Source organism: Sciurus vulgaris (genome assembly GCF_902686455.1).
Source record: "Sciurus vulgaris genome assembly, chromosome: 9".
Taxonomy (NCBI): Eukaryota; Metazoa; Chordata; class Mammalia; order Rodentia; family Sciuridae; genus Sciurus; species Sciurus vulgaris.
In genome coordinates, this window is record NC_136469.1 from 46,629,046 (window position 1) to 46,642,489 (window position 13,444).

A 13,444-nucleotide genomic window follows, 5' to 3' on the forward strand; every position below is an offset into this window, starting at 1 on the left:
CAAAGGCAAGGTGTTTTGTGACAACCTTGATCTTATGCAAAAGAGACAGTCCTGCCCTATGACCTTGCTGTGCTGCCAACCCCTAGTAATCACATTCCCATCTCCTCCAAGTCCCTAGATTCCTGTTTTTCATTTACTAGTGATCCCTAAACTAAACATACACCCTTGCTTCTTTCTGTTGCATAGCAATGGCAATAAAATTTCCTGGAGGGCGGAGACAGACTCTTTCTATTTATCCCATTGCTTGATACACTGAAGGCACACAACACACTCAGTTCCTAAATACAACTAAGGAAAGGGAATTTGCATCTTTCTGTTGTCCTCAAACCTATCTCATCTCTTTAATAATCTCTTATTCTCCTGAGATTACAGGTCTATGATAAAGAAGAACAAATCACTGTTGCCACATTTAACACTTGTACATTTTATTTAATTAAATCAGCCATTGTACAACATTGCAGCTATGTATTGTTAGTGTTGTATTTTTTTCCATTAACTAATACATGCCCTCATAGATATATTCAATTAGTGTTATCACCATGGGAACAAGATGCTGATTCATCAACTGAAAATTCACTTCTTCTCACAGTATTCAAGTTTTTTGATAACACAGCAAAATCAAAATCAAAAGAAGGTGATTAACCATTATGTTGTTACACAGACACCATCTGCACTGCAAATAACACAACAGAAATGCTTTTCTTGAGCTCCAGTGAAGGTTTTGACAAGAAGGCCATGGCGTGTATCAAAAAGTTTCGACATGGGCCTTTCTCCTTTTGGCTGCCAAAGAATGCTTTATTTCCTATCCAACTGCCAAAAAGTGCTAGCATTTGAGGCTTAGGAGATTTGGCTTATGGGAAACCTCCCTCCCAGGAAATTTTCTCTATTGGCAACGTTACTTTAAATGATGAAGTGCCATTGTTTGTCACATTTGTTTTTGACATTCGGAGCAATGAGTCATTTTTTGCACAACAGGAAAAGACCAGATAGAATTGGAGAAAGCTCAATCCCTGGAGGATAGACTCTTTTTTTTTTTTTTTTTTAAATTTCATCTTCATTGAATATACTTTTCTTTAACAAATAACTGATTCAAAATGTATACTGTTTATATGAATATATTTGTGAATATATATATATGTTAAAATGCTACACAGCTTCAACCACTAGAGGAATAAGAAATAGGACATGGAAATCACTCAGGTTGTTACAGTCCCTTCTTTGAAACAAACAAATAGTAAAGTGCACAAATGCACTTAAGAGTTTCCAAGGGAGTTTGAATTTCAAATAAATAAACCAAAAATTTTAACCAAAACCAAATTTTCAAAGGATTTCTCAATCTTGTCTGCAAGCTGAAAAACAGACCGAGCTGGAAAATCAAAAGTGCTCACTCAGGGCAAAAGGAAAGAAAACCATTAACGTGATTAGAAGAGGGATTTTGACTGTGGTTTTGATTTTTCAATGCCACATGCAGGTATTAGAGAGATATAAACCTGGAGAAAAAACGGGAAAAAAGAAACCACTCCAACAAGGTGAAGGAGTTTTAATCTTTTGTGTAGTGGGTAAATCTTGTTTCCAATGGAGTATCTACAGTGCAGTGGCCAGAAGAAAGTACCACCGGTAAGACAGCGTGGTTTGCTAAAGCAGCAATGAAAACTGGAAAACTACAGTAGTTATAGCTTTTAAAATACCCTGCCAACGTGTCCAAAATCTAAAAGACCTGAAGATGCTAGAATGCCACCGGATGTAGCTTCTAGCAACTGAATACCTCTTTGTTTGAATCTCTTCACCTTTTGCTCCTTCCTTCCACTCTCTCAGAATGGCTGTTGGGAGAGTCATAAAGTATGGCTGGCCAGCACCAGCAATAACTTCTTAGCACAGTTCTTCAAGATTATTAACCCATCTTTAACTAGGAGCAATGGCTATTCTGCAAGTTCTAAGGACATGATAGGTCTGAAGTGCTTCTTTTGCAATAGAACTGGATTATCATTCGATTGTGTTAGCAATATCTCTATTAACCATTGTTCATTTTCTAGAGGCCTTTTATTCCATGATGCCCAGTGTGGTTATGATAGGCAGTGGTTTTAATTTTAATATGGTGTTCATCTGAGCATTTCAGCTATATACATTGTACACGGATATCCCTTAGAAGGATTCCTCTGCATTGTCACTTGAAGAGGTCTACAGGTGAAGTTCTTCTGATCAATGGATTTTCATGGAGGTTGTGCAGAAGCAAAGAAGAATGGAGGCGGCCAGTTCCCAGGTTAGCACAGACACACAAAGTAGTGGATACAGCATCCAGAATGAAGGATGCTATCTTTGGTCACAAATTAGCTGATAGTTAAAGAGGATGGGGAAAAACTAAACAAAAGGCTATATATTTGCTAACAGTGGAAATGTCAGGGGATCCCATTAATTAGGCCATATAGGTCACTCCTCTAAGGAAATGGGAAGTTGCATATTGAGTGAATGTGTGGTTTCTGGTGTGAAAATTGGGCAGCCCCTTATTTGGCCTCTTGCTTCAAGTCCTCCTTGCAGAAATGCCGAAGGAGTTGCTGGAGGTCGCGCTGGAGGTCGTCCTGGTCTAATGCTTCTGGTACATCCTCCAGGTGCTCCAAGTCTATGCGTTTTCCATGCTGGTCCTTCACCACAGCCCTCTTCTGTGTGCTGGCTTTACTCATGGTTGTCCTGGAGGGAAGCAGACAAGGGAGAGAATTATACTCTTTCTTCACTGCTAAAATATAGCTGGGTCTGAAGTCAACCATAACATTACTCCTAGATAGTTCCACACCAAGCCACTAGTGTAACAGCTACAGGTATCTTCTTGTCTTTTCTAAATATGGCCACCCTATATGAAATGATTTATGAGATTTTCAAAATATTCTGGGGGGATAAGGAGTATTTTTTAAATCTGAGAGAAATATTTCAAATAAATGGAACAAGGCTTAATCATGATTCAAAAGAAAACCGTACAATCACTCATATTTTTATTAAGTTACATGGGTCTTAATAGGTCCAGTCTATCCTGAAACAGTGACTCCATAAACAATTTTTGACTGGCTAAGAAGAAGAGTTTTTCATTTAATTTGTTCAAAACACCTTAAATGACAACTTAAACCTTAGGGTCAGATTACCATCCAAATTTCCCAAAATTATGCTCTAAGAGAACTTTGCCATGAGACATAGTTAAAAACTGAAGTGTTATTCTATCAATATATAAAAGAAGTAACTACCAACATGGGGCTCTCCGAAGCTTCATCTGGGGACAGTGAGGGAGAGAGGAAAAGAGAAACAACAGACACAAAAGCCACTTCCTTTGCCCTGACAGCATCCCCAAACACTTTGTTCTTTTGTGCATTCCATTGCCACTAACTGTCTGTTGCGTTCCTGCGCACCTCCCCACATCAGACTGGACATTACTTGAGAACAGAGACTATCACTTATTATTATATTTCCTATGATTATTTTTCCCTATCCCTACTTGAAAGTGATTGTATCCCAATTTGTTCATTCTCTGTTCTTTTCACTCTGTACTTGTAAATACAATTTTTCATGCCACAAATATTTGATGAATGTGTTTTGTGTGCCAGGCACAATTATTACAATAAATAAGGGAACTCAATCTTAGGGAATTTAAGCAATATCCTCAAATTTAAAAATAACAGTTTTAGCATGCAATGGAGATTTGCAGTGCAGACAAGAGCCCGAGATTCTGGAGCCTGAGTCCATAACCCCTGTGCACGCATCTCCTCTTAGAACCCGAGTCAGAAAGGGTTAGTACTTACAGCTTGACGCACCATTTTCCTTACATCTCTCCCCAGTGTTCTGGAGCTAGGAGATCTGCCCACCTCCCAACACTTCTATGCATTTGTTAAGATCATTCTGATTTTTTTGAAAGTGACTTACTTCAGTCAATACACCTTCAGCTTTCCTTCAGACACCTTTGTTTCCTTCTCACTTCTCTTGTGTTCTCTTACTCCCTCCTTTCCTTTCCTATGGGGCTGACTTTGCATTTGAAGGCAAACTAAAATTTGTTAATCTTGATGAAATGGTCAAATTTTATTCAAATGATTGAAAACCCATTATGGCTGGGTGTAGTGGTGCACGCCTGTAATCCCAGCAGCTTGGGGAGGCTGAGAAAGAGAATCGTGGGTTCAAAGACAGCCTCAGCAATTTAGTGAGGCTCTCAGTAACTCAGAGAGATCCTGTCTCTACGTAAAATATCAAAAAGGGCTGGGGATATGGCTCAATGGTTAAGCATCCTGGATTCAATCCCTGGGAAGGAAGGAAGGGAGGAAGGAAGGGAGGAAGGAAGGAAGGAAGGAAGGAAGGAAGGAAGGAAGGAAGGAAGGAAGGAAGGAAGGAAGGAAGGAAAGAGTGAGTTAGGAAAAGCTTTGATAGCATTGGTGTGAGGGAGGGTCCTCTATCACAGAATATTTCCTGTATATTTTGCAGGTATATGCAGATGAGCATGAATATACATACATGTATAATAAAATGCTTCAGCAATGAATAAGATTAAATGTTGCATATCACAAATTGAGTTCAATCAGTGACTGGCTGAGGGAACTGAATAATTCTATATTCTCAACTTCAAATTCAGTAGCTTTTACGGAGAACTTTGAACCAACTGGTTTCCAAATCTACTCCAATTTAAAGATCCTGTGATGCTAGGGAAGGCAGGGGTTATGTTTCAGCTGAGTACACGGACAAAAGCCTTAAAAGTTCAGAATATAAAAAGCATTTTGTCCTTAATTCTTGTAGCATTTTTAAAGTTCCAAGAGAACAATTATACTCTGTTAAATTTCTAGCTGCTGCTGTTTTTCACATTTGGTTGGAGAGTGGAATTGCGACAGAACCTTTAATTTTGCTGTTCTAATTATTATGTTCCAGAGGCTTAAAATAGCCTTGTAGAGTACTAGAAATGACAATCTTTCCCTTCTTTTCAATGAAGTGAAAAGTGGAATAGTAACTTGGGTTCCCATTGTGTTTTTTTCACTGAGAAGCTGAGAACATTTTTTTAATCCAGATATTTACTGGGCTGCTAGAGGACCACAGAGAAGTGAGAGTAGGCTACAGCAATGCACCCAAGTTTATCTATCAGATCCCTGGCAGACAGCAGCCCAGAGCACCTCACACTCCGCCTCCTTCTATGTAAGTGGGAAGTGATGCTTCCTGCTGTCATGCATTTTCTTCACTTACAAAAGCCCCATTTCAGCATCACTAGGTGCATTCAGGTTCTTGGGCCTCAATCTCATGCTAATGTTACTTACCACTCACATGCAGAGTCATGAACACTTTGTTAAATACAAAACACATTCAAAGTAATGATTTACTAAGATCGAGCAGCAGGTAACTGGATACAAAATTAACCTGTGAGCCATTGATGAGATTCCCCCTCCTGTGTTCTCCAAATCTATGAACACGATGGGAAATCCCAGCTGGCTGGCTTCAATGACATTGATGACTTGCTGAAACCCAGGGCATCAGACTGTGTAAGCACACAGTTCACCTTACCACCAGTAGGCCTCAATATCACCTTTAAAGAATCAGCATGCTCTCCAGGTACCACCTAACAAAAGCCTTACTATATAGGAAAGTTGGCCCTTCCTGGAGGGTCTTAGGGTTATGCAGGGCTCTGCCCTTCTTTTGTTAAAATTGAAAAAAAAAAATTATGGTGTTAGTTGGCAAAGCATCACCCCATGCTAACCCAAACCTTTTAATTATTGATCCATCCTCTTTCAGTATTTCATTCTCTACTAAACTGGGAAAGTGGACTTTCATGTGGCTACCAGTGTAACTCAAAGCCTGAGGTAAGAAAAAGAACAAGATGCAACTCAGCATAAACCAGAGACTTTAAAACAATCTACCACTTTGCAATTCATAGTATGAAAAGATAAATATGGAAAGAGTAAATAAAATTAACTCCTAGTAGCAATGAGTTTTACTTAATAAGTCTCTTAAAGTTTCTCTCATTTGTGAGGGAGATTTTTTTTACTTTACAAAAGCAGCTAATCTGTACCCATATTGGCCAACTTTTAATTTTCTCCCCTCACTCCATTCCTTCTTACTGAACAGATGCTAAGGATAAATATAATGACCAGAGACAAACACAGAAAGAAGGACTAGGAAATAACTCAGAGAATTTACCTTTGGGTAATCCTAGGATTATCATTTTAGGATTCCCGTTGTTAAGTGTGAAGAACTAAAAGTATTTAAGTAAGGTTTGTTTTTAGTATATGAATACCTCCATATGTAATTTTAATATGTGTTGCAGGGTATTAGAGGATACACCCACAGCATTTCACGTTAAAGTATTTCAACAGTAAAAATATCTTGTAGGTGTTTGCTCATGTCCAACCATTCCTTCACCATCTGTGTTCAAAATTTAGCTTTTAGAAAGGTAACATTATATATAAACTATGTATTACTAATACCTCAGAGGAGGTACAGATAGCATCCTGTAATCAAACCCAATTGTTTTCAATAGAAAAACATGAATTTTCACAAGAAGAAAACATGGATTTTCATTCTAAGAAAGTAGATTTCATGTCAAAATAGCTTCAGGCTATTGTTATATCAAATTCTAAGGTGGTTTGTGTAAAGTCAAATTAGTTTGCTGCTGGGGATCTGCAACTGTGGACCGGTTTCCTCATTGTGGGAACCAGAATATAAGTAACTTTAAATGCTTTTTAAAGTCACAATAATAGAATGTATCTAAATTTTTTAATGCCTGTCTTTGGCAGTGTTGATAACATTAGCTAGCAAACATAATCGGCAACATTTTTATTTCTTTCCCTTATTATTCCCTTATTCTGGGAGTGCAGAACATTTCTGAGACCTTTATACAAGATGTATATGACCATGCTCCAATTCCAGATTCTGACTCTGACTTTGCAGAAGTATATCCTGGTTACCTAGATTTTTTAAAGCTCTTGGGGCAACATGGATGAACATTAAGTTGAGGAAATGTCACTGACCATACAAGTTATTCACACAGGAAGTCTGCTTTCTTGATTATGCTGCATTCTTCCCTTCCCTGAATTTGTGCATGAAATGACACAATGACAAGCAATTTTCTTTTCAAACACAAAGCAAATGTAAAATGCACAACAACAACAACAAGAAGTATAACAAAAAGACAAAAAGATGCTTCTATACCTCTTCAAAGTCATCTTTGGCTGAAGGAAGATCAGTGGCTAAACTAGAATCACCCAGATGTTTCTCCATCCTTTCTCCACGTACCATAGTTGTTTTAACAACTTTGCTGACTCTACGGCCTTCTACTGGTTCAGCCTGAAATTGTGAGGTACTGGACAAAATGCTGGGTTCAGATAAAGTGACCTAATGAATGAAGGACACACAATATGCAGTTTCTGACTGCTAAGATGTAACAAAAATAATTAACTTTTCTATTCTAAAAAACAAAGCACAGTAACTACAATATTATATGCTGGCCTGTTAGAAAATAGTGTGTGAAAAAGAAGAGGAAGTTTGGGAAAAGTAAACTATAATCAATTGGCAGTGTCTGTTTAACGGCTAAATTTCGACAGCCCCTAATCAACTACTTAATGTCACTTGAATAAAAATTTATCAATCAGTTTTGTGAGCAAGAAACTGATTACTTAGTGTATTATAGACAATGAACTCTCTTTTCTCACATTCAAATGGTTTCATCTGGCCCATGAAGATAAAATTAATCTCCAAAGGAGGAACTCAAAACACCATGAGAAACTGACATGTAGATTTCCAGATAACCTCACAACTATCATAATAATATTTTGAGGATATGAAGGATTGCAAAACAGTGAGAATTTCACAAATTATATGTCAAAGAGAGTAAACATGACCCCCAAATGGGGAAGTAAAACAGAAAGAAATAAAAATATGAATTAAGGAGTTTCTGGATCCTGCTTTTAGTGGCCCTGAAATGCAGAAGTTGGAAGTTAAAATATTTATCTAAAGTGACCTTTAGAAGGTTGGTGTGCCAATCACACGCAAGCACCATTTATTCTTTTAAAATTTGACTTTCTGCTGTGGTCAACTATGAATTAAAAAGACAATAGAAATGGGAAGGATCAGACACAAGACAATGAGTATAATGGCTGCCAAACTTCTTGGTGGCTATTATACAAATCATGAAAAAAAAAATTAAAAAAGGAATGTGCAGACTTCATACAAAAGGAAGTGAGACCAATATGAGCAATCTCTCCATCTTGTTTGAGCTCTGCTTTGCTCCTCTCTATAAAATGAGTGTTGGAGAATGGGGTGACCTCACCTCTGACTGCTCGATGTCACTCTTCAATACAACACGCTTTATGACTTTGGAATAGCCGTCCCCTTCCTCGATGGTGACAGGTTCCTGTGGCATCCCCTGCATCGTAATCTCTTCCTTCTCTGTGCCATCCGAAGATACGTACCGCCTAATGATTTTCCTAGTAACCTGAAATATATTTAATTTGTGTATCTTATTTTTAAGTTAAAAAATAGCAACACTGACAGATTTTAAACAGGAAGTTTGAAATCAGCCCTGTGGGGAGACCCTAGACAGTACCTTCTTCACCACTTTGTGTCCATGCTCATCAACATATTCTTCTTCTGTGACTGTTTCCGGGGGGATGTCAGGCATATCATCTCCCTAAACAGTTGGGAGAAAAGGGTCATTTCAGCATTCGGCATCAATTCCAAGGATCTACTTCCAAGTGTTAATATAATGAGGAATGTTAGAAAACCATAGGTAATGTGGAGAAGCATTGCTGAGATGCAAACTCCTGTCAAATGGTTGGATTAACAAAAACAGAAGCAGGTGGGTAATAACATGCTTAGGAGAATCTGATCAAAGTTAGGTAAAACTTAAAACAGGACAAACACAAATAAGCGAGAGGTGAGGTAGAAGGAACTGAAGAAGCCAGATCTTGCTCTTGCTTGCTCCTGCTCTTGGAGGTAGGCTGCAAATGTTATTATCACTGCATTTCTTTACAAACAAAATAAGAAATTAAGGGATTTGCTCTCAAGTGGCCATGCATTAACTACAGAGCATGCCGAGTTTTTATTGCTCTGGGTGGGTCACTCTCTATGGGTACAAGGACAGAACTGTCCCTGACGTGCAATAATTCAACAACTGGTACCTGAATAATGACTCGCCGGCGGACAACCCTGGTAGTTACCATCGCCTCCTCATCAGAGCTGGCCTCCAGCTCACCTAATTCCTCTGTTAGCTCCTGGTGGAAGCATGGAAGTATTGTTTTTTAACATTCTAAGGAATGAATTCCCTAATGGTTTCTTCTTTAGCTCACACTGTATTCTGAGAGTTTTATTTATGGAGGCTTTGGTAGAAAAGTCAGCAGGGTGAAAGCAACTATGTGGTAGCCTCAGGCTTCAAAAAAAATATAGATTCTTTTGTGCAATGATTGAAAAAAGTTCTGTAATTCTGAGAACTTCCAGAGAATCCATCTTTCAAAATCTGTCTGAAGAACTAAATCTTGCTTCTGTGACTTCTTTTACTTAAGCACCCAAAAAATAACTGAGTGTAAACATAGTATCCAAGTTGTGTCATGGACATTCATGCTTAAACTTGGAATAAGTAACCTGCGTGTGTAGGAACAGCTTGTGTTTGTAGCAGAACTTTCTGTAGAAGTCAAAATTTCCTGTAGCTGTTATCTAGTCAGTAATATACCTCCCTGGAATCAAAAAAAGCAAGCTATAAATAACACTCAATTATTTTTAAGAGAAATCAAGAATGAAGAGAACATTCAGATTTAATGAGTTTGACCTAAAGCCACAGATGAGGCTAAAAGCATAATTTTAGGCAAGAACATATGTCTTAGGAGCCATATATAAAGTTACTTTTCCAAATGGAATGAAGTTTTAAAAAACAAGAAAATTCTTCAGGCTCACACCTGTAATCCCAGCGATTGGGGAGGCTAAGAAAGGAGAATTATAAATTCAAGGCCAGCCTCAGCAACTTAGCCAGGCCATAAGCAACTTAGTGAGACCCTGCCTCAAAATAAAAAAAGGGCAGGGGGCACTGGTGAAGTACCTTAGTAGTGAAGTGACCCTGGGTTCAATTACCAGTACCCCCCCAAATTTTTTTTGCATAGCATATTTTAAAATATCCAAGTTATAGCTCTATATTTTTCTCTGCTAAAGAAAAATATATAAGTTCAAGTCAAATTTTACTTGGAAATATAATTAGAAACTTACTGCCTAGAAATACCATCTACAAGAAAAGTAACTGAAATTGGATGCCAAAGTTATGGCCGTAAGAATTTAAATGTCAACATAGGAAGTTTATAAGAGATACCTGGAGATTCATCAAGAATAAGTGGAACAGACCTGTATATGGTATTTAAAATGCAGAATGACATAAAAACTTATTTACATACACAGAATAGATTAAATATATGAGTCATCCAAATAATAGTGTTAAGTCTTTATCTTACTTTGCCTATGGAATCTCAGGTTAAGTTTGGTAGCTTTTAAGCCCAGAGAACATGTTTGAAACATTTTTACTAGTATTTTATTGAAGCCAAGAACTTGAGATGAATAATTCTGTGCAAAGACAAACTTGGAATAAAAATCCATTCATGGGATGAATTCATTCTTTAAAACAACTGCCAAAATCAGGACACAGTTCTCATCTGCCTGGATCGTTCCTAATTTTAGTTATGACTTTAGATAAATCCTAGTAGCAGATGTTACCCTGATAGTGAATTAAAACAAATGTAAATCTTAAATCCAATGATGCTGTATTCCTTTTTCCCCCCAAAGATTTCAGCTCTTTCATATAACAAATCTTTTATTACTAGGTATATGTTTTAAAATACTTTTAAATATAAAATACTTTTAAAAGCTATTACTTTCTAAAAGGAAAAAATAGTATCTAATTTAATTTATATTACACCAAGTTTAATTTATACAGATTCTCATCTCATACTGAGAACCTGTATAAATTAAAATGCAGATTTGCTTTCTTCACTCCTTGGGGTTCCTTCTGATTTAGGAGGTCCAAGGGGAGATAAAACTCCCCAATTAATTCTAAAATATGTGCACCATATGGGCCATGTTTTGAGAATAAATTTCTTAGGATGGTGCACACCTCCCTTCACAATTTTAAACCTCACTTAATGACCAAGGACATGCTATGATGCAATCTCATGCCACTGTCAGGCATTTGGACATTCAGAGCAGCAAAAAGTTTAGACAAAATGTTCTTTGGCTAAATTAGTCCTAAAATAAATCTAAGTAGACCTGATTTGGAAATTATCCTTCCTCCACTGGCGAAAGTTGGCTTTGGGAGCTAAAGTCACCAGATATCGACAGTCTGCCTGCTCATCACCAGACAGTACACACAGATGTCATAAGACTGCTGGCCTAGCACATCCCACAGTTGGCAAACTTACCTGAGACTCTGATAATTCCTCTCACTAGCCACTATGCCTTCACTAATTTTGCAAAAATTATCCTTTCACCATTGTATTCATTTTTCTTTTAGTGAAAGGTTTCCAGTGGTAAAATTAGGACTTTTGATCCAGTAGCTCACTAGCCCTATGCACCAATTCTCCTAGATTTATCGTTTCTCAGACTTTAAAAGGACTGAGGGGTCAGGCACAGTGGTGCAAACCTGTACACCCCAGTAGCTTGGGAGGCTAAGGCAGGACGATCCTGAGTTCAAAGCCAGCCTTAGCAACTTAGCAAGGACCTCAGCAACTTGGTGAGACCCTGTCTCTAAATAAAACACAAAATAGGGCTGGGGATGTGGCTCAGTGGGTGAATGCCCCTGAGTTAAATCCCTGGTACCAAAAAAATAAAATAAATAAAAGGACTGAGTGTTTCCCAAAGCTCAGGTTAATTAATCTGGAAAAACTTTCTGTTTTGAAATGACAAAAATAAATCATCAGAGAAATGAAACTGGAGGAAGGTCTGTAGCTTTGTTATGGGTGGGCAAGAAAACGAAGAGGAAGGAAAGTCTTGCCTTGTCAAAAGCTGCATCTCCATCAAGTCTCTCCAAAGTCTGTGCCTGGTCCTCAGCAGACTCCACTATCACTAGGCTGGTTTTCCGTGGGGAACTCTCCTCCCGGGGTTCTGGGAGCTCTTCGGGTTCTTGCACAATGGGAGAACCTCCCCGCTCGCTGGATGTTGGGGTCTGAAGATACTGCCTCTCCTCCTCAGGAGGGGTGCTAATCTCCTCAGGAGTCTTGCTGGGAGAGCCAGGCACTGCCATGGCCTTGTGAGTCTCTGACCCCTCTGTACCTGGGGTGGTCACACTGGAATGAAAAAGCCAAATTATACATATGGGACATTTGTATTCCCCCTGCTTGAGGAAGAAGACTGGAAGAAAAGATGAAGCTAGTCTTCACAGTCCAAGATAGCCAAGATGGGTTTTGTATTTTGGCCAAGAAAGAAATTCAAAAAAATAAATATATTGTAAGATATAGCCCAGAGTTATGACTCACTGATGTGGCACTGATGGAGAGTGATGTATTCCAATGATAAAAATTATCCTAAATTGAATGACAGTTTTCTAACCTCTAAAGGTGTGTAAATTAAAACTTTGTTTTTCTTCTATAACTCAAAGTAATATTGAGAATTTGAGGAGTTTCACATAATAATGCTTTGTAAATAATACTTCTGAAGGAAGAATTAAACATCAGAATAATTAAGGAAATCCCCATGTTAATCTAGTTATAACTAAAAGGACATTTTTATTGGTCCTCTGAAAAAACTATTATTAATAGAGGGACCTATTGACACTGAAAGTTTTTTTCTACTGATGGTTTAGAGTTACTCCAATACAACCTTTCATAATCTCTAATTTCAAAATATGAAAATTGTTTGCTCCTTTTTTTTTTTTTTTTTAGTATAATTTCTGTCTTGCCATTGATGTGAAATGCCCTCTGGACATTGATGTGAAATGCCCAGTGCATCTCTGATGGCACTTTCTTTGCTTCCCATGTTTTTCTAACCTCTACTTCATGCTCTTCCCTATCGGCAGATGGGACGGGTGGCACAAGGGAACGAGAGATCATTTTATTACCCACTTCACCCTCTTCTCACACTCCAGGGCCACCAAACAACACTCACGTAATGACAAAGGAATTGCTGTGACGCAGTCTCATGACACGCTATTCTCAGATTTCAGAGTTAGGGACACGTTTGTCTTTCCCATGATCATTTTCAGTGTCTTTTAGGCAGCTCTGTTTCTCCTTTGTTTCCATAAAGCGCAGAGCTGAAGTTCTGAGCCACACCATGCTCTGGAGCCTCCTTCACCAGACGTTCTCTAGAAAACCTCTTTTTATTCCCCCTCTCGCCCCATCCCTCCTCAATTTAATGGTCTTTAAGTCTGTGTGAATCATTTGTGTGTATTTTTATTTTTATAAAGGCTGCCATACCCATGCTGTCACTGTCATGCTCCAGACCAGTCAAGGCATAATGAGTACCACACTGG

General features: G+C 38.2%; 1 protein-coding gene across 31 annotated transcripts in view; it reads right to left on the reverse strand.

Annotated features, from left to right (window-relative positions):
- Window positions 1-404: 404 nt before the first annotated feature.
- Window positions 405-13,444, reverse strand: part of ANK2 (ankyrin 2) — a 694,188-nt gene continuing 681,148 nt past the window's right edge. For 15 of the 31 annotated variants that reach the window (XM_079154601.1, XM_079154603.1, XM_079154605.1 and 12 more), the window contains 6 exons: window positions 11,972-12,263; window positions 8,552-8,635; window positions 8,276-8,440; window positions 7,159-7,341; window positions 5,714-5,805; window positions 405-2,685 (listed from right to left, as the gene is read on the reverse strand). In XM_079154601.1, the coding sequence (XP_079010727.1) occupies window positions 2,502-2,685; window positions 5,714-5,805; window positions 7,159-7,341; window positions 8,276-8,440; window positions 8,552-8,635; window positions 11,972-12,263 (1,000 nt within the window). In that variant the 3' untranslated portion in view covers window positions 405-2,501. Of the gene's footprint in view, window positions 2,686-5,713; window positions 5,806-7,158; window positions 7,342-8,275; window positions 8,441-8,551; window positions 8,636-9,125; window positions 9,219-11,971; window positions 12,264-13,444 lie in introns of all 31 variants that reach the window. The other 16 variants (XM_079154590.1, XM_079154588.1, XM_079154614.1 and 13 more) reach the window with 3 other exon arrangements.